The sequence below is a fragment of the Archocentrus centrarchus genome, chromosome 14 (assembly GCF_007364275.1).
Source record: "Archocentrus centrarchus isolate MPI-CPG fArcCen1 chromosome 14, fArcCen1, whole genome shotgun sequence".
In the NCBI taxonomy this organism is placed as follows: Eukaryota; Metazoa; Chordata; class Actinopteri; order Cichliformes; family Cichlidae; genus Archocentrus; species Archocentrus centrarchus.
Genome location: NC_044359.1, coordinates 29,191,261 through 29,213,006, shown reverse-complemented (window position 1 = coordinate 29,213,006; position 21,746 = coordinate 29,191,261). Strand labels below are relative to the sequence as shown.

The following is a 21,746-nucleotide window of genomic DNA, read 5'->3' as shown; positions in this document are numbered from 1 at the left end:
CCCTGCAGCCCCCAAGGCCTGGCAAAGGATTTTTGTTCTGACTAAAAGGAGAATCTATTTCCCATCTCTGCAGTCTTTGCTGGTTATCATACTCAGGAAACATGCTGACTCTCTGGAGTGATGCCTTGAGGAGAAGTTTAAGCAAGAATCCATATTTGAACAACTAAACGCCCCCACACATTTAAACGTATGAGGAGCCTAAGAGATGACCAATCGTATTTTAAGAATGCACCACTGGACTATATAGTTTATTTAGTCCAGTCAGATGTGTAAAGAGCATGTTTCTAAAATACCATAGAAGTGACAGTAAAAATCTTTAGCGCCCAGGGTGATGGAGCGCCTTTAAGAATTTGTGTATGTTTGTACAGTATGGCCTATTTTCATGATTCATACTAATAATATTTTCAGAACTGAATTAGATCAGCTGATGCAAATGTAAAATTCTTCTTGAGTATAATAAACAGTGTATTCTTGCGCTGCATGATTCATTTCAAACATGGCTTGTGTGCACATTTTTAAGGTAAATTTTTTTTTTGTCAATCTACAATCAAAGAGCACATTAATAGAAAACACCCCCCCACACACACACACAGAGAGAGACACAACTCCCTCGTTCCTCATTTGTTTACACCATATCTGAAAAGAAAAGGGAAAAAAAAAAAACACGAGGCACCACAGAACTCAAATAATCATTATTTAGATAAAAGTCCAAGAGATGCATCAGTGCACTGAGAAAAAAAAATATGATGGGTTGGGAGGATGGAGAGATGAACAGTTTTCTGGAAACATTTTGGAGCCCACTAACACGCTGTTGATGGCACTTACCTAAGCTCTAAAAGCATTTCTCAGTATCTGGTGTGTACATACTAAAAGCTGATGGTTCAAATGATTTCTGGCATGGATTTGTTTGCCAGAAAAGTGGTTGAATGGTAGAAAGCGCAGTCCTGTGGTATTGATCGGGGCTGACTCGTGCAGCAGAGGCAGGCCTGTTCTGCTGTATCAGTGCTTTCCTGACTTTTACGAGAGGTGCTCGTTTGTGGGGGTGGGGGAAGATTGCATGTGCACTGCAAGGAGTCATCTTTCCGTTGGGGATCGGCGGGTAGGTAGCCATTAGTAAACTGATCTTTGGAAGAGGAAATTTAATGGTCTCCTAACTCTATTTACAAGCCATTCAATTTGATAAAGGGTGTGATCTCAAATGATTTATCATTTGTTGCTCTGCTCCTCTTCAAGCTATCAGTATTTTCATTCATTCATTTACTTTTACAATCTTTCATAAAATCTTATCAGCATAAAACACTGAAAGCAAATTTAATGAAATATTCTAATGCGGGCAAAATGATCCCTGTCACAAACTTTATTTCCAGTGCCCTTTTTTGTTAGCCTTATTCTGAGCTTCTTTGGATTCCTTTTTAGTGAAATTGTGGAAATATTGTCTAGCTTTCCACTCAGTTAAACATCAAATGCTGGGGAAAAGAGAAATATTAAAATATGGAGATAGAAAGTAGCTCACTGGGGCTACTGATTAGTGTACCAATCATTGCCATCAGAATTCATTTGGCAGTGGCAGATTTAGAGAATGAAACTTTTGTCTGACTAATAATGACAGTGACAGTAATAATAATGCTTATCGCAGTTACAGTTTCTGTGACACCCTGTAATGCTTGTTCAAAGTGTTTGCATTCATGTCAGTGGGAAATAAGTAAATGCAAACTTGGACTGTTCGCACTCTGGATCGATAATCAGCATTCAAGGATGCTTTGTTTAAAAGAAAAATAAAAGGCATTTGCAGGCACACTTCACCTCTTCACCATGCAGCCACCCAGACCTTTGCTGCAGTCACAAACTAATTTCAATCATCATTTATATAGACAGAATATTAAGTGCATGCCTAGATTCAGTATTGAATCATCTACTAATCTACTATAGAGTACTGTGATAGTTTTCTGTTGCTTATTATTGAAGTCCATCCTCACTCCTTTCATATAATTCTAACCTATACAATCTTCAGAATAATAATAGGCCAAAAAACTATTTAATATTTAAAGGTGTTTAATATTTAATACTGTTTTCTGACTTTTGATTAGTGAACTTTATACGGCCAGCAAAATTCAGGGAGCAATACCAAATGGGTGAGTTTTAAGCTGTGAAAGTAACTGTGCAACCACAGTGGGAAATATAGACCAAAAGGAAAAGAGTGGTGTGGGGGGGGAGAAAAAAAAAGTATCTTTACACTGAACAAATTCATTTGTTTTCTCTGTTTTTTAGCATCCCCATCGGCGAGTGACCTTTTCCACCACCAACCCTGTGCAGGACCTGCAGGATGCCTCTCAGCACAGCTACTATGACAGCGGCCTGGAGGAATCTGAGACTCCGAGCAGCAAGTCATCGTCTGGTCCTCGCATCGGACCCCTGACCCTGCCTGAGGACCACTATGAGAGAACTACTCCAGATGGCAGTATTGGAGAGACTGAACACCCAGAAAATGGTACATTGACAAGCCCCCTTTATTCTGGCATGTTCTTCATGAATATGTATTTAAATGTAGATGACTCTAACAGGCTTTAGTTGAGGCATAAATTATGTAGAAGATTTGTTTGCCCTCCCCGGCCATTTCAGCCTGAAAACGTTGAGGCACGCTTGACGTTGACTCGCTGTGGTTGTTGATGACCGTGTGGAAATGTTATTGGTTTTTGAGCAGATCTGTGCTTGTGTGGGTGTGTGTGTGGGGTACCGAGACTGGAGTAAGCAGTGTCTCCATCCCCCTCATCAGCAGGTCCTCTGTCAGGCATCCTTAATGACCCTCTCTCACAAGTGTGCTAATTAAAAAGCCCAACTAATGAAGCATTTGCCCTCTAAATAAATCTGAACCATGACATCTGTGCAGACTACACTATGTTTACTCATAGCAGTTCCTTGCCCCTAGTTGGACACAAGTTACACAGCAGCTAAGGTGTGCAGGTGGCATAATTTCTAGGTTTAATAATCAATCCACCAGCTGAACACTGATGGTCTCAGCATAGGTCCATCTAAAAAAAAAAAAAAGGCCAAGTCTATGAACTGTGCTGCATTATAATAACAATTTTGCTGCCTTAAGCTGCCAAACATAATCCATTACCTGTCTATGATAAGTGATACGTATGGTGCATTTCCAATTAATGTAGTATTTTGTATTGCACTGCTCTCTGGTCTATGCACTTGTAAATTGTGATATTTCACTTTTCACCTCAAACATCTCACCCTTCTGCTTATATTTGTAGATTATAAGTTTTCTTCTTTTTTTTTTAAATTTTATTTCAAAAGCATGGCAGGGCTGCACTTTGATAGCATATGAATTTTAAAGGTAAAACTTTAACTGCCCCATAAATGGCAAATGCATCATTGAGGACTTGATGAATTGCTGATCAACACTGACAGTTAAGGCGTCGCACTGTGAGTGAAACAGACCCGGATGCATCTTTTGTCAGTGCAAGTATACATCATGGGTGGAAAAAGATTAAGTGAAGAGAGAGAAAAAAAAAAAAAAAAGACTATTTCAGTCTCAAGCACTCCCAAGTTACAAAACATTGCAGGATCAAAGGCTAAAATGTGTCACTGTCACCTGAAAACAGCAGATGACAAAGTTCCATTTTTAGTAAAGCATCTTGCATTGTGATGCATCGGCTCAGTTTGTGTTGGGTCACATTAGTTAGTTTATTCATCTCTGTTGCAAATGTTTGTGTCAATTAGTGACACCAGAATTGTAGACTGGAGTGGTGGCGGTGGGTGTGCACAAGTGGATAAGTGTGGCAAATATTGCACTTCCATCTGCCACTATAGAGGTCTGAGTTTAGTAGACGCCTTATTTCATAGACAGATTAAGTCAGTTCAAATGCAGCCTAGTCAGGAGCAGTTAACTAGTGTATTTCTATCTTGTCTGTGTAACTGTGTTATGGAATATGTGTGTTTTCTTCTTTATATTGTTGTGGCTCTTCATTGCATTTTTACCATCTGCAGAACACATGTCTTTGTGAGAAAGGGCTGTCTTTGTTCTCAGCAGCAAGGGAGCAAGATTCCAAGTGGAGATGGAGCAGTTAAAGAATCAAAAGGTGGCACAAGATGGGGAAGATGTTAGATTGTGACAGGGTGTAGGGACTGAGAGTCTCTGACAAGATGGCAAAGCCCACAGGATAAACACATAGGACAGGGAGATGCAAAGATGAACCGCTAACCAAGGAAAGACCTAATTAAAATGTGATTCCCACTCCAGGGAGATAACAGGGAGCCTACATAAAATGAAAGATTAGACAGAAAAATCAAATGAGACAGAGGAATTCCTCCCAAGCTTCACCTGAATGGTGACATGAAGTCTTTTTTAAGCATTTGAGTGACAGAGTGACAGGTTGTACTGGTGCAGAGCTTTAGTCATTGCAGTAAAGATGACTGACAGGCAAAAAATGGGGAGGTGAGCACGATGTGTCATTCCATTTAAGTTGGATAAAACGCAATATATGAACCCCAGACTGTCAGCCTTTGCATCACTAGGCTTGGGAAATATCGACATGGATGTGTGTTTTGTTATACAAGTTGAACTTTGACACTGGCACATCTACATTTTCAGAGACTGTGTAGTTCAAAATCCACTTTAGTTTTGGGATTCAGTGAAATTCTGATTCTCATCGGGCTTTTCTTTCTTGTATTAAGCCGTTATTACAACATTTTTATCACTTATACAAATGCACATAGGGAAAATTATTATTGTGCTTATTGCTATTAATGTTAATACTACTATCAAGGTGGTAAACAATTTATTAGTTAAATATATTAGCATTTTATTTTATCTATAATTAGTGTGCTTTTTATTGATTGATTGATTAAACGCTTGCCAGTTAACAAGACATGTTGATTTTAAGCAGATTCTTTTTAATCCCCAAATCACTAAAGCATAATTTAATATGGTGCTGACACATGTATCATCATGTTGTAAATAAGTGAAATACCCAAGATCTTCACACCTTTCTATCCTATTGACACCCGACTCTAATGATTTCCAAGCTAAACCTCCAAGCACTTTAATCTGCACGTATATTCCCATGTTGCAGTCTAAAAGTCAATTTTTTGTTTCCTTAAATACATTTTTCTTCCTTAAGTATATAATTTAACTTAAACAGATTTAACACATTCCCTAAATCAGCCTCAGACAGTAGTGAGATATCATCTGCATATAGCAAAATGGCAAGAGTTAAATTGTCAACATAACAGCACAGTGATGCAGTGCTTTATAAGAAGAAAAATTTTTAATGCTCCCCAACATTATTAAGCAGGTAAGTCTCAGTACATGCAATCCAAAGCCCTTTGAAAGTTGAACAAAATGTTTTTGTTTTGTTTTTTCAGTCTGTTAAGAGTCTAGCAGACTAAAGTAATATGACCTTGGTTTAGTGGACTGGGTAGCTCAAAGGAAAAGTGTGTGTGTAGTGTGTAGCAGCTTCACTCAAGTGGGCATAAACATATTCTGTTATGATTCTTGGCTTTGGTATTAAGAGTTTATTCAAACTACAGTAATAAAAATTTCTGCTGTATGACATCTATGCTGCCTGATCTGCAGAAATTAATTTTTGGGGTTTCTTTTCTTTTTTTTTTTTTTTTTCCCTTCGCCCGAGCAGCTGCTCCCTCCTCCCACTTTTTCTAATTCTTGTCTTCCGGCTGTTTTAGAGTGCACTCCATTTCAGTTTCCCCATGTGTATTTTCCACTCTTATGTTCACGGTGTATCATGCACATTGCTCAACTGTTAATCTAATCAGAAATGTTTGTCCGTTGGATGCATGTGCTCATGCTGGGGTATGGGTGGGTGTGCGTATTGCACCTGAATACAGTACATGCATGTATTTGTTTGCAGTGGAGGGTGTTGCATCACACTCTAAATCTCTAAATCATTTTGATTACAGTGCTATTTTACTTTAATAGACTCTCATCATAATCACTGAGCTCTGTAATTCCATTTAAATTGATTGCTTCAGACAGCATGAAAACTGCTTATCTTGTATGTCTGGTTGCTGTCAAGATGCATGATTTGTCATCCACAGTGGAATCACAGAGAGACCGACGACTGGTCTCTGTCTGTCCCATCTGTCCATCCGCTGTATATCAGACACCGCTGCTTAGACTTTGATTAGTGGCAATGTCAGAGTGATTTACAGTATTAATTACTGATTGGCTCAAAAAGAAAATGCATCATTTTCAGGATTTGATAAACAAACAGACATCAATATCAAAAAACTGTGAATCACACAAGATGGCATCAGGCAACTTCAATCATCTTTAATCCTGAGTTCACTCGATTTAATTTAAATTTTTTCTAATCAGTTGTTTTCAATCACTCATATTTTATAAGGAAAAAAATAACAAAGGCTGTTTTTGTACATTAGCTCAACCAAATGAATGTATTCTGAGCCTCAGCTTTCAACTGGAGTCGCATAATACAAAACATAAATAACCTCCAACTGTCCCAAACCCCCCTTATAATAAATCCCAGGACCCACTACCCCCCCCCCCCCCCCCCTCTTAGGACACCGGTTTGACCAGCAGTCTCGTCATGTTCAGTCCAGCCTAGACAATAATCACTCTTCCAGGGATCAGTGGTTAGGGATCTTGGCTGTGATACAAGGGCTAGCGCTGACATAGGTGGATTGAAGACAGGTACTAGCATGCACACACATATACACACAAACCCAACTGACCACAGATGGAGAAATTTTGATGTGGCCACTTGCCCAGCATGAGGTCTCCCCGTGTCTTCCTCTGTGCGGACTCTCTGCCGTATGGGCTATTGAGAAGGTTGCGCTAAAATGGGAAAAAATGGCATTTGCATGATAATAAGGTTCTAGCTGACTGATTTTCCCTGCCTTAGATCTCACAGATAATGCATAAAGCGTCATATATTTGTTCCTTTTGAACTCCTGTCATGGGGCTTTCCTTTCCTGCCATATCACTATCACATAGAGCACCACTGTAAGGTTCCTGTCATTTACTCATTTTTTTTTTTTTCTGAGTACAAAGCATGAGGAAATTATTTAACAAATAAAGACGCAAAGAAAGACTGACTGAAAGATGGAATAATTGGGCCTGTTTGTCCTACGAGTGCCTGCTTGGGCTCCTGCCTGGGTGCCAGTATAGCATGCTGATGCAAGGGTGTGGGTTTCTTCCAACAGATGTCATTGTGCCTTGTCAGTGTCTCTGCCTGTTTATACTATTGAGTGGACTAGACTATGCCAGCCCACAACAGCACTGTGGCCTATGCCAGCCACTGTTGGAACTGCCACCACCCACAGAAGGGACAGGTCATGGGACTGGCAGTTTTGTGGAGGCTTCTGCAGAAAAAAAAGGCCTTACAAGTGGTCCCCTGAGGCATGTTGTCATGAGTAATACACTTATAATCCAGAGCTCATTCTAGCACACGCATTACACTCTGCTCACATCAGCTGCTGCTGTTTGTTACCCCCCGATTGTTTGTAGTTTTATTTCAGAGCAAATAGGTCACTGGAAGAGCCTAACTGGAGCAGAATTAAACTCAATAACCTGGATATGGCTTTGACACCATGGACAATGGTAAACTATAGGCCTTTTACAAATGACTTCATGGAACAATACAGCTGGATCCAAAATGGCACTGATGATGTGTCAACACAGTCACAGTTTTTAATGTGTCTAGATTTTCCTTTGCCCAATTTGAAAATGAAAATGTGCTTTCGCTTGTGTGATCACTAACAATGAGACCCACGCTCTCATCCCAAACTTTGGCCACACATATTACACTATTTGTCAAATGACTGCAGACCTTTGAAAGGGGCTTTGTGACAGAAGGGACATGTTATTACATCTCAGACCATTAACTGTAGCAAAGTACAGAGTTGGCTTATTGTCTCTTAGAGTGAACTGACTTATTGTGTGCCAGAGATTGCAGCCACATGTGAAATAGATGGAACCCGAACAGAAGTCCCATTATCCCAATAAATCAAGCCCTTGCATTTGATTTCAGACTACCTTCTTTTACACATAAAAGTGGTTTCTCTGCAGTTTCATCACTGTGTCCAGCTGACTGGAAGGCTGTGGTAACATCACTTATAATAACATGTTTTTTTTGGAACCTGGAATTTATTTGGGCTTTAGTTCTTACAGTTTTAATACTTGTCTCTGTTTTTATTTTATTTGTAAAATGATTGGAGATTGTTGAATTGCTAATAAAAAAAATGCAACATGTTTTGTAAATAATTTTTTTAAAAAAAGGGAGGATAGCAAAAGATTTGAGAATTAGTGTGAGGGGGGGTTTTTTGGGAGTATTTCATAGGGACAGATCCCTAGTCCTCCTCAGTATGATTTACACAAGCCACTCAACTCTTATCCACATGTATATAACATGGCTGAAAACCCAGATGAGTGTTCAGAATTATGTGCTGAAAGGAAAGTACATGCATATAAGCACACATTAGGTTCCATAAATAGTGCTTTTTACACCATGCCGCCACTGAAATTGTCCGGTTTTAGCACTAAGCTTGTAAAATGAATGAGTGAGCCAGTATGTCTAAGCCACTATCCCTAAGCTTTAGATGTGCTCATGTATTACTCTAACAAAAGTGGATAGCTCTCTGTACTTAGGCAAAAATTGGATAGCACGCTGCCTACTCTTGCCATGCCAGTGAGTCTGGGCAGCAGTGTGCTGAAGCAGCAGGTTCGGAGGTGGTGATGTGTGTGTAAATTTGTGCTTAAAACTACAAGTTTATAAAGACACATAAAGAAAGTTTACTTAATTAGCTTGGTGTCTATAAGAGATCCTCTTTTTAGCTGAGCGTCCACTGGCAGGTCCAGAGGACCTTGAGTTTAAACTTTAGGGATAGCTACGGAGGCAAAAATAGAAAGTGGTGGTAGAACTCTGTTGCTCTCACTGGGTCTTACCCACTCTCACCCCAGATGTGATTCATAAAGCAGGTAGAGTGCTGTGCACTGGGGGAGGAGATGCTGGCTAGGGGCCAGTTCCACTTCAACCTCAGTTGGTTGGGCAGCTCAGGCCGGCATCAGAGTAAGCCCGGGGGTCATCTTTCCATCATAGTATGATGGGGACCGAGAGCCGCTGAACCTCCCTCTAACTAGTGTTCTGCCCTTCAATGATGGATGGCACTTGAGGGACTTGAATTGTACTGTATGGGTCTGACATGCATTTCCTTATTTCCAGTGAGTCTCACAGGGACAGAGCCACTCTCGCTTTAAGGCTTTCTCACAGATATCGCAGAATTCACTACAGTTCAGGGACCATACAAACTCAATGAGGCCTGCATCCAGTGAAACTGAAACTGTCCTCTGAACACAAAATGAAAAGGAACAGTACATTTCTCTCTCTCTCTCTCTCTTTTCTCTCTCTGGTGAAAGAATCAATTCTTAATTTGCAGTTTTGTGTTAACATGGTATATCAGGCGGTCAATAGTATACATGCCTTAAGCTAAATAAAATGATCTGAATTAGTCTTGCTTATCTTCATGGCCAAATATGTTACAGTTATGCATTTAAGGTAACATAACTGACATTTTGCTGCCATATTGAACTAAATCATCAGAATATTTGCAGGGGTCTGGCACAGGTTTGGATCAGTGATGCATCTCAGTGATTATTTAATCAATTCTTGAAATCTTTGCCTTTCAAAACTCAGTTTAAAGCTACATTACGTAGCTAGCTTTCCTTAAATAGTCTTTGTTTCAAGGTAAAGGTATAGTAATTTTGAGAGAATATTGCATGATTACGCAGCTTGGTCTCACCATGCATTTTAGAGCGTGTATCGACTCCACTGTTTAGTTGTGACTGATATTTGCTCGTTGCCAACTTCAGAGCTGTAACCAAGACGTGTACTGCAGGTCTTCATGCAAGCTCTTTTTACTTTTAGAAATTATATCTTTTTTTTTTTTTTTTGTTAAATTTCCCTTTGGGTAACTTCCCCTTGGATGGTCATGCCATGTGCAAGGCCCCAAAACTTGTCACTCATCTTGATGAGCTGTCTACTGAAACAGTATCTAGCCTGGAGATGAGGTAGCCATCAAACATACAGCCGCCACAGGCCCTGAGAAAACAGATGGCCAGAGAAGACACTTTAATGAAAGAAAAACCTTCAGATATTTACTCTTGTTGTGCCTTTGGTATTTTTTCCCTTCACATATTGATTTCCCACTTTGTTATTTTTATTACCATGGCACTTGATTGCCCTAATCCAGCGTACCACTAACCATGATTACATGGTAGTTAAAATATAACACTAAAAGTCAGCATGTTTTAGCCAAACAGAGGCTGTATGCCACGCACACCCAGGGTCACAGACAGACCCAGACGACTGCTGTGTACATGACCCAATTTGCCCATCAGTGCATTAAATTTTCATTTTATTACCTACTAATGAACTGTATGCCCTGGCCATTTATGACATTTTTAAGCTGCTAAAACATTTATACCACTTCTTTAAAGTGCCTTTAATATATAAGATGGTACTTAAGTGAAGGTTTAATTCAAATAACCAAAATACATGCCAGACAAGTACTCCTGTTTTTTAAATGTGCAAATATTAGGTTAATTTTGTTAGTGTGTTGGATGATTTTTTTTCAGTAATGTGAAAAAATAAAAAATAAAAAACATCAAAGTTGACCATTCCTCACCAAAGCAAAGCTTTTGAAAAGTCAATCAAACAGTGGCAGCTGAATGTAACAGATCAGTATGGAACAACAGGAGAGGGAGAAATCAAGCTGGTCTTAAAAGCTTGATGACCCCCTGCTGCCTTCTGTGTTTTGCGCTTCCCTTTAAGTCCATATTTAAAGACTGAAATTTCCATTTTCCCTTAATAATTATATATTCAATCATGTTTTTGAGTCCATGTGATATTTTTTTCCCCCTCTTTCCCTAATCAAAGCCTTGTTGGAAAAAACTATCGTCTGGCGATGAGGATAGATGGGTGGAGAAGCACTGGGAGGTTGCCGCTGTTCTGTTCCGGTAGCATTTCTGCTACACAAAAGGCAATTTTCATATTCCACCAAGTTACAAATTTGAATTGTCCTGCTCCAAACACATAGCTGTATTGTTCAGAGCATTGCGGTAACAGAGCTTTCCATCTGACTGCGTTAGTATGCTGACTTTCCAGAGAATTGTCAGTCATGCAGCAACTCTCTATCTACAGTAAATAGTCAAATAAAGCTTTGCCTCTCCTGGGTCATTATTTATCAGCCACATGGGCAGTTTACGCAATTCTAAAGATTGGATTTTGTGAGATTATGCCAATGTTTGTCCATACAGGTGGTGAAAATTATGTACCTCCTGTGAATGTATTATTTAAATCTTTGCGTATTAGCTTTAATCAGTTATCTATTTATATCACTGCCGATACACGCATTTGGCCTTCAATACATGGAGATGACATGAGACTCTGATATACATCTAAGCCTGGCCATTAGAGGATACGATGTAGCATCAGATGTTAAAAGTCATCATAAAGCATGCCCATAGGCAAGTTTCTGGAACCCACTAAAAATATGTCACTGCAGAGGAGATGCACTCTCTGAAAGTCTGTTTATCATTCCTATTTTTCATTCAAACCCCTGTGCAGGTATAGGCTAATTAGCAGCTAATGTTAGCTCTCCCATGTTAACCATGTCTCACATCGCAGACTGCGGAGATCAAAGGCAGAATTAGTGAAGAGATAACATCTCGATCAAAAGGTGAGGAAGAACAACAATTGGATTATGGAATACATCCGTGTTGCATGTCAATAAGATAAATGAGTGGAAGATAGTGAGCATGAAAGTTCTGCATAGGAATATACTCCAGGGGAAAATCCTGAGAAGAAAATAATTCCTCTTTGATAATTAGACATGGACATCACATGTAAGGAAGACTTTGATTTTCTTATTGATGGAAAAAATATAAAGTTTCCAATGCACCCACATTTTTTTGGTGTCTTTTGAAAACCAGACCATTAATATTTATTAAGTATATTGTGCTTTTTGGAACTTGAATTCAACAAACATTAGCAGGCTGGGGACTGAATGTTTAGATTTTCTTTTCAGCTTTTACAAGATGAAACATCTTCTACCTGCTAGTATGAGGCCATGGAGTGCTGCCATTCTGAAAGGGGCCATAGAAAGGGCCTAAAGCAGGGAAGGAAAGCTTCAAAGCCAGGGACCAAGAAAGAGACATTCAGACAAGAGGAAGAAAGAACGTTTGGGTATGAGACAGGAATAGACAAGTGACTCTTCAAGTAAATGTCACACAGTAATCAGAGAATGGCCTGGGTGATGAAACGCTCTGTTTAATTATCATGACAATATTTCCCAACCGTAAACTTCACAAAAAAAAAAAGGTATTTTTGGTGTTCAGATTTCTCTGCTTCATCTTCTCTTCCAACCTCAGCACTGTCACCAATCATTAAACCATATTTTCTTGTTTTTGTGGGGGGTTTTTTGTTTTTGTTTTTTTAATTAATCTGCTCCAGTAACAGACTTCAGACAGACACGTAGGAGCGGAAAGGATAGCAGCTGATCAGGTTATTAAGTTGAAATGTAGTTTTTACACGCTGATGATAATCACAATGTTATATAGTTGTACGGGGTGGGGGGAACATATTGAGCATTCAGTCACAAGCCCACACCACAGGGATTTTGTCTGCATCTCTAGCAGTATCTCTAATTAAATCATAAAGTGAATTTGAGGCTTCCTGTTTCAGGGGTAAGAGAAACACAGACTGGAAGAAGCAGAGTGGGCCTAAATATAATTATACAAGTATAAATATATTATAAGGCTGCAAAAAGCACTGCCAAAAAAACCTATGAAGCTAAAATGTTTATGCAATCAATTTAATTCTTATTTAAATTCACGTTCTTGTGCCGTAAATTGACATTGACAAATAATTCACGATGTCCCTTTATATTATATTTACTGTGTTTACTGTTGTATTTAACACATTAAAAAAAAGAAGTTGTAAAAGTTGATATTTTAATTCCAATCAGTGTCTCCCTGCTTAGCATTACATCCTTCATCAAGTGCGGCACAGCCCACAGTAAAGATTTAAATGAGCAGCATTAATAAAATACCTATACTGGCCTGAAGAACATATGCAAATTTCTAGATTTACAGTAGATCACTGATGTCTAACTAATGCAAATCAAACTCAATGTGAACACTGAACTCTGTCCCTGAAGCTCTCGCTGAATGAATGAGAGTGAATACAGCATATAGCGTAATACTGTTTATAAATTCCAAGCTGACTGCTTTAATAAAAGAGATACAGGTAGATTTTTATTAGTATAAAACATCCCGAGTAAAGAGTAAATACATAATGTGCTGCAAATGGCTTAATGTCTTAATGCAAATTAATCAGGAGATTATCTGGAGGCCTGCTTTGTATTTTGGGGTGTTTCCATTCCGTATATTGTTACATCACCTCACTTCATATGTACCAGGGCACTCTGACATGGGAACTTATGGTAACTATCTAACTACCAGTGAAGCAGCTTACGAGATAAGTGATGTACAACCGGCAGCTGCAGGGCAATCAGTTTACTTAGAAAATAGTATAAATGGTGTCACCGTGACTAGAAGAACTCATGTTCCAGGTTTGATGTGTTGGCCTGCAATTTCCTAAATTTTGATTGGCTCAACCTGTCCCTTAATACTTTCATTTTATTGTTCTGAGGGGTTTTGTGTAATGACATAATCCTTAAAAAGAGAAAACTAAGCATTGTAGGCTGCTTGTTGGCTTCATATAAGATTTACAAGTACGTCTACTCACCCTTTGAGAAAAAAAAAAAAAATCTGTAGTGACTCCTAGACCAGTGCCCATCAGTCATCAGCAGACAGAGTGGAAAAAAGAAAGATGTAAGCAGCAAAACGGTGGCAAAATGTAGGGTATATATTGTTATAGTGACCTATTGTCAGTGTGTTGGCTGTTTACTATAAAGTAAACATGCATTTCTGAATGAATAACTTGTATAAATAATGTGCACAGTGTTACAGTATGAAGCACAATAATTTAAACAAAGAGGCCTTTTATTGTTGGTGCCTCCCTACCTGTCATAATTGATAAACAAGTTGTTGTGAAACATTAGCTAACCTAGGGCTAAATAAAAAGTATATCACAGGGATAACGCAGAGACACAAACCTGGCAGTTTACGAAGACCCACTTTCTGCAACCTCTTTGTAGAGACTGTGGACACACTGATTAAGTAACAGTGCACACTAAATCTACAAATCGTGTTTATTTATTTAAAATCAATTTGACTATAACTGCAAATTATATTTTGAGCTTAGGCAAATTTTCCACTGTCCTCACTTTGGTGACCTTCTTGCTGGTTAGAGGAATGCAATAGTTTAAGTTTAGTGAAGCCAGATAAGTTGAACTTACTTCTTAGCGCAGGCCCCAGATGTTCCAGATCAATACTTGGCTGTCAAGGTTCAGGCTCCAATTTCCAGTTTGTAATTGGCCAGCAAGCCAAACATACAGCTGTCAGCAGAAGCATGAAGCTGTCCTTTACACACATATTTCAAACACATATTTGTGCACTAACAGAAGAAACAATTATATCACTCACAAGACAAAGTGCATCACTATATCGTACCCTTTACCCCCAGCCTTTCACCGCTGTTTTGATTCTATTTTATCTAAAGACGCCGTGCGTATGTGTCACAGTTTGACAAAGCCTTAGTATTGGTTGACATATCACACCGCATATCAACTTCTCAATTGGAGGAGCTGGTGCATAGCGTGATCTGTCAGCAGGTGCTAAGGCTTTGTCAGATGCAGTGGCACAAAAGGCAGTTTTCAAATAAAGGAACTCTAAGACAAAATGGTGGATGGCGAGAGAACTGACAGGAGGTGTACCATCACCCAATGAACCATCTACAGCGTATCTTCCTGACGTGCCGCTGGCCGACATGTCCACTCATCAGCCTCTGTCAGCAAGAGGCTGGCCTGCTCGGGAAGCTGAGAATTCAGATCTTACTGAGTCTTTGAAGGAGGTTTTGACACACGTTTTAAAACTCAATACGCATTCTTATCCTGCTATCGCTTTCTGTAGATCAGTTTGAGAAGTGATTAACCTCGTCAACCATTAAGAGATCAGACAGACAAAATTTTCTTTGTGGTTTTCATTAAAAGGAAAAAAAAAAAAAAAAAACTTACATCGGGCTTGAAAGTAGAGCTTGTTTAAGAAGGCAAGTATATAGTCCATAAATACTATTCTTTAAGAAATGTACATCCTCTTTAGAGTACCACCACCGTATTATAACAACAGGCTTTACCGGGCTTTATCTCACACATCACCTTCTGTGTAGCTGAGGTGACAAAGCTTACAAGCCTACACATTCTAGTTATGCTTGTGAGATGTGAAAGTGTGTGTCTGAGGTTACAAACTCTGTTATTGTTCTTTTGGATTCCAATACAATGAGCAAGGAAAATGTGCATGTCAACACTATGTTTGTGCACTTGTAGCAAGTTTCAGCCCTTTAAAAATGTACTCTGGAGAGAAAAATGTTTTTGGTAGCTTCTGCTTACTGTGCTTCCTGAGTGCACTTGAATAACAAGGCTTGACATGTCATAGCTAAAGAAATACAAAATCCTGTTTTGTTTTTTTTTTGTTTTTTGTTTTTCTTCACAGAGGAAGACAGCCACACTATATATTCACACTCAGTTATTATAGCGATAGCCACCTCACATGCCAGCGTCTGCTCAGATCTGGGACATTTCTTCTTTTTCCTTCTGTTTGTTGGAACTTCTGTAGTCATTTACCTCATAAACTGTTCACAGGTACCACAAATATACCATTAATATCTCTCACACACTCCCAAAAGATGGTAGCTGTTTTTTTTTTTTTTCCTGTTATCCCTTCACGAGCTGTAGGTCTCTCATATTTGTTCACCATCGATCATAGCGGTCTGGTGCGTACGCTGGAAAGCAGCCGGTGGGGAGAGGCAGCATTTGCAATCAAACAGAGAGGAGCAGTGTGAAATCTCAGGAAGAGGCAGCTTCCCCCATACCCGTGGGCAGGGGATCAGACGATGAGGAAGCCTGCCTCAGACACTCAACACCTCCCACTGGCACCCTGATGCAAGCAGCATGCAAACCCACCCATCACATGTATCTGTCAGCCAGGGGGTTAAGCTCTGTGTGTACCCCCACTCTGTAACTGCACTGTGGAGTGCATGTTGTGTTACTGCAGTCGAGGTGCTTTTAGAAGCTTGGCTAAGGTTCACTGCAAGTTGCTGATGTGGTTCTGAAGGTGGGAGAAGGTAGAAATTACTGTTTTTCTTTTCCATGATATAGCTTTGAGCAAGCAGATGGGACTGACCCACTATAAAAGGAGAAAGCTACAAGTGCAATCTATCTGTGAGTCTAGAGGAAAAGGATTCTGCTGTGCAGAAAGGAAGCAATGTCATTGAGTCACTGCTCTTCAAAACCAAATCGCGAGCTCTCTAAATCCAGTCAGCCTGTTTCAGCCACTGGCATAATAGTGCTGTGGTGTGCTCATCTCTTCTCCATTGTCCACCTTGGCTCGCCATCCATGACATACACGACTATAAACTCTAAAGGGTTTGTTCCAGACTGTGAGCAGATTTATTTCAGGTATAGGTACAGCAGAAAACAGGGTTGAGTGGGTGAGAAAATACCTATTTTCCCACTGTGCCTTTGGCTGCTCCTTCAACCTGTGGTTGACCCATTTGCCTCATTGTGTCCACCAAATATTCAAACAATCATCATTTCAGCCAAGTGTGGGAGTCTGTTTTGATGCACAGAGTGGACAGTTTTCATGCCACACTGTAAGCGAACTGTAGTACAGCTACAGATGGCTAATGGCCACAGCAAAAGGCGGACACAAAAGTCTAATTACCAATATTGATTTTTTTTTTTTTTTGTGAAAACAGATCTGAGTGTGACAGAAAGGTCAGTAGAAGCAAATGTAAAAATTTGTGCTTTTACAAATGAGACACCCCATCATAACATTCTGTCATCACTGCACAATAACTAATCCATTATTATTGCCACGTTAAAAACTGTTTTGAGCCGACACGGGTGGCTGCAAGTGACACGCGCTGCGGAGTGCTAATGACAGCATGTAGCAACGCAGCAAGTTGAAGTTGAAAATACCCCTGCCATTTCTGAAATTGTGTATTAAGAACAGCTTGTATGTTAAAGCTAGATTATAAATAAAACCATATGAAATTTAGATAAAGCACTAACAGTCAAGGTAATGGCCTACTAAAATATCTGGCATTAGAGTATCTGCTGTATGTTCTCACTTAATGACGTGTGATATGTACTTTGGCACCGTCGGAGGAAAATGGCAGACTTTGGCAAGCTAGTCGTGTATTTAGCTGTCACTGCTGATTTTCTGGCCCTTGATGATGATGAGCGTGGTTCTGAATGTGCGCTAATTCCTGTCAGTGGTGCACGGCATCATTTCACATTACATGTTTACTTTTAGTTGGCATTTCATTAAATAAGTCCACATTATATTTTCTAAATAAAAAATCAAAAATAAAATGCAGTCAACCTGAAGTCAATTACCAACCTGACAGTGAGTGAAGATGTCGCAGTGTTCACTGTTCCCTTATACGGCTTTTATCTCCCTTTTTCTTTTTTTTTTTTTTTGTATGAGTGAATCAGTTCAAAGAGAAATCATAAATTAAATACGCAAATAGGACTTTTGTGAATTTCAGGAGCTAACTGTGAGTTTGCTGTCCTACATGCATACACATAATGGCAATGTCTAATTTATAAGAAACATGCCCAGTTGTGGCATGTGAAGTCTTTCAGAAACCTGTACAGTCAAGTCTCTTTTTTTTGGTTCTCCTGTGCAGTGATTCGTAGATGGAGAGCTTTGCCGATTTTAACGTGAGGCCTCATGGTGTGGCATAAACCTCCTGGAAGCTGTGGAGAGGTTTTAATCAAGTGTGAAATCCTTTTGGGGTAGATTCCTACACGACTGTGCTTGTGCTTAGAAGCGTACCCCTCAACCCTCTCTCCAGCTCTCCTCCCATGAACATCTTTTTGTAGTAAGGGTCCATTTCGCTGCAGTGATGCATACAGACAATGCTCTTAGCGGAACTGAGAAAATGAAACTCCAGTCATCTTGCATGAGGCAATAAACACGCGCACACTGACGCGTGCACGCTCGCACTCTTTTCTCGGTTCCCCGTCGTTTCTCTTGGCTCCAAATTCACTTTCCTTGTTCTTAATAAACCATAAAAGTGTGGTTCATTCATTTGAAAAGGAATATTAGTTCACTGACATTGACCTACTAAACAAATAGATAAATTTGCCACTTAAGCATATTGATATAATTAAGCATGAGTAAGAACATTGCTCAGTTGTGAAGTGAATGTATTAAATAGCCTAAACATCTAGCTGTTTAGGATTACAGGAACAATGAGATTAACTGCAACAACAGATGAAGCTATGCGTTCTTCGTTGCCCTATTATTATTATTTTAATAAAGAAAGAGGCAATTGCATATGGATTACCCATGGGAAATGAATATTTTAGACACCAGTAAGGACAATGAATTAAGCTAAACAACACACATTAATTTCTCTTAAACATCAGAGCTTTTAACATTTTTAACACACACTCTTCTTCCCACTTTAGCTTTTGATTGACTGAAGTCTTGTTGAACCAGATGCGGTTTTCGCAGCCTCAGAGATCTGGCATTTTGTGAGATAATTATCTCGCCACTGGTCATGAGTACAATACTGATGGTGTGTCTCGCAGGCTTACAGTCAAGCTGGCATTTTCTCTGTTAGCTGTGAACTCTTTACCACTGCCTCTAATACGTCAGCTCTTGTGGTTACATCATTGACATGCACCAGCATCTTTCAGCGCCGGGCTTTCTGCTTTCTCTGCGAGAACATTTCCTCTTATTCACACACTGTCCTGTACCCACAAAAACAAGACAGAGCTCTCATGACGGATGTCTTGTTTGATGGTGTGGTCAGTATTGTGGCATTTACAATAATGCATTTATCACAGCAATCAAAACTTTACATGTCAGCGACATTGCACGCGCACGGATCTCAGCTGTCTGCTCTTCAGACATTGATCTGGCTGTCTCAGAGTGAGTCTGAAGGGATAACAAAGATAAATTGAGTGGTATTTCAATTTAATATGGGCTGTATGTTTAGTTTGTCAACAGGTGGCCTGCTTAACCGGTCTACTCCCTGCCAGCTGAGCTTTAGTGATGAATAAATAAATGGGTTCTTTGTCGCTTTTGCAGACATGTGGGAAACATGTCAGATAGCTGTAGCAAACTTATTTTGGAAGAGTTCAGAGCTTCCACATTAAAACGAGGTCACTGGGTCATGGACCCATTTATTTAATTAGGAACAGCTGAATAAAAAATTGATGCGAATCAAGGGCAGGGAAACTCATTTCAGGACTGTCAATCAATAACTCATTCAGCAATGGTTTTGCCCAAAGGGATCCAGCTATTCTCTCTGTAACCAAACACTGTACTTCTCTAGTATGCGTGGCTGTTGAATTATGTCCATTCTTGTCGTATTTATTTTATTTTAGTTTTTGTTCATGTCGACACATGCTTGGAGCGCCAGTTACAGCATGCAAATTACAAGTAATAGAAATTAACACACTGCTGTTGAACATGTTAACAACATGATGATATATTACAAACATAGCAGACAAACTGCTGTTGGATACTTCTAGATGACATAGACACAGCATGCCGCCTCTTGAATGTATCACATCAGCTCGTGGGCTACACACACAGTAGTGCTCATTACACAGTGCATAGCAACAGCTACATAGCAACTGCTGCTTACTGCTTAGCAACAGCTGCAAAGATCTCAAGGAGGGGGGTGGGTTTCATGGGGTGTTTCAAATGACACCATTTCTGTTCATAAATGCCTTTTTACAACTTTTTTTTTTAAATGAAAATTGTTCCAGTGTTTGTCGCTGTGAAGCTCTCTCTGATGGTGCTGTTTGCTCTCTCCTGCCCACAGATATCCGCTCCCTCCCTGATGTGGCAATGACTGGAAACTGCACAACCGAGTGCAGCGAACTGGGCCACTCAGACGCCTGCTGGATGCCTGGGCATCCCTCCCCTGTACGCAAGACCAGGAACCCCCCGAAACTCTCCACCTTCGTGCCTTACCAGGAGAGAGGGAGCCTGGGACGCCTGGCTAATGGGAACGCCAGGCTGGGTGGTGAGGAGCATCGGCCGCGCCTTCCACCCTCCCGCAGTGCCTATTCCAACAGTGGTCATGACGCCAATCAGGACTGCCCCTTAGAGGAGATGCCCCTGAGTGTAGCCTCTGAGTTTCCACCCACCTCTCCTTCTGCTCACACTCCAAAAAGAGAAATTTACCTGTGAGGAACATATTCATCTGATCAATACGCAATTAAGGAAAATACACCCCCCTACCCTTGAGAAGGAGAAACAGGCTGTTCAAAGCCAATGCCCAATTTGAAATTAACAATAGGCTGTGACTCATTCAATCACTGGCATGAACACTAGTTTTTGTCATTTTCTCCTTAAATTATTAATTTATTGGCATATTTATGAGTGATTCCACAAAGTTAATCGATTCACTCACTCATTTATTTATTGGAAATCTTGATGGGATACAATTCAGACAGATGAATAGGAAATGCAGATTGAAACTAATCATTATTGTAGTTAGCCAAGTTCCATTCTGTGAAGTGGTCTCTTGAATTTGAAAGTCGTGATCAGTGCTCTTGTGCCATTACTACATATAATTTAATAGACATTCAATCAGGCCATATCAGAAGGCATAACACTTTTGACTAACAATCAAATGAAATGGTCTATCTTAATGTACAGTGCTGTAAATACATTTGAACGGTGTGTACTAGATATATTTTTGTCTGGCATAAGCTGAAAAAAATGCCTCAGAATTTTAGCATATTTAAGCTTTTCTTTATGCTGCTGTTTAAACTTGATTAAAAACCATCTCCCGGAGTGGAGCTCAATATTGTGGAAGGCATTTATCCGCTTCACACAATCACACACACACCCCCTTCGACCCCTAATCATAGTAGAATGGCCTTTACCTCTGCTCCCTGTAGAGCTCTTCCACTTGGTGGAGAGAGCTGTGTGGCAGCATTTAAACTGACATTATGTCCCACTGACTCGCAGCACTGTGACCTATCGTTCATCATGAAAACGGTTGACTTGGCCACAGTACCCCAGAGTCACAATGACCAAACGCAGAGCACTCACGAGACACATTCTGATTGGCTTTTTACTCGGCTGATGACAAAATACAAGTGGATCAGTTGAGAAAGCTCTTCTCTGTTGTGACAATCCAATGAGCTCTCCGTGTAACTCGCAGTTCACTTTTCTAAAACTCGGAGTCCTTTCCCCTCACAGTGTTTACGGACTTGTGTTGATCTAATGAATGCCTAAGGAATTATTTACAGGAAAGGGCGCTTGAGTGTCGAGAGACACTAGAGAGACAGAGTGCTTATTGAACGTGAATATGATGTAAACTGAAATAGGTGCTCTATAAGACCCCCCCCCCCCCCCCCCCCCCCTCCCGTGTTAATTATCAGCTCTCACTAGATACATACTTTCTCAGAGGTGAATTCGATACACAGTGAAGTCAGTGAATTAACCATGTGGGCCTGACATGATGGATTCCAAAAATAATGGCCGAAATAAATATTTCAGTCATTTCAGTAATTAATACCTGCAGATACAGTAAGTCGTTGAGCTT

General features: G+C 40.0%; 1 protein-coding gene across 1 annotated transcript in view; it reads left to right on the top strand.

Annotated features, from left to right (window-relative positions):
* pcdh1a (protocadherin 1a) overlaps window positions 1–21,540 on the top strand; it is an 83,795-nt gene extending 62,255 nt beyond the window's left edge. Inside the window, exons 3-4 of the mRNA XM_030747262.1 lie at window positions 2,269–2,488; window positions 20,010–21,540. Coding sequence (XP_030603122.1) covers window positions 2,269–2,488; window positions 20,010–20,380 — 591 coding nt within the window. The 3' untranslated portion in view covers window positions 20,381–21,540. The remainder of the gene's footprint in view (window positions 1–2,268; window positions 2,489–20,009) is intronic.
* The last annotated feature ends 206 nt before the right edge of the window (window positions 21,541–21,746 follow it).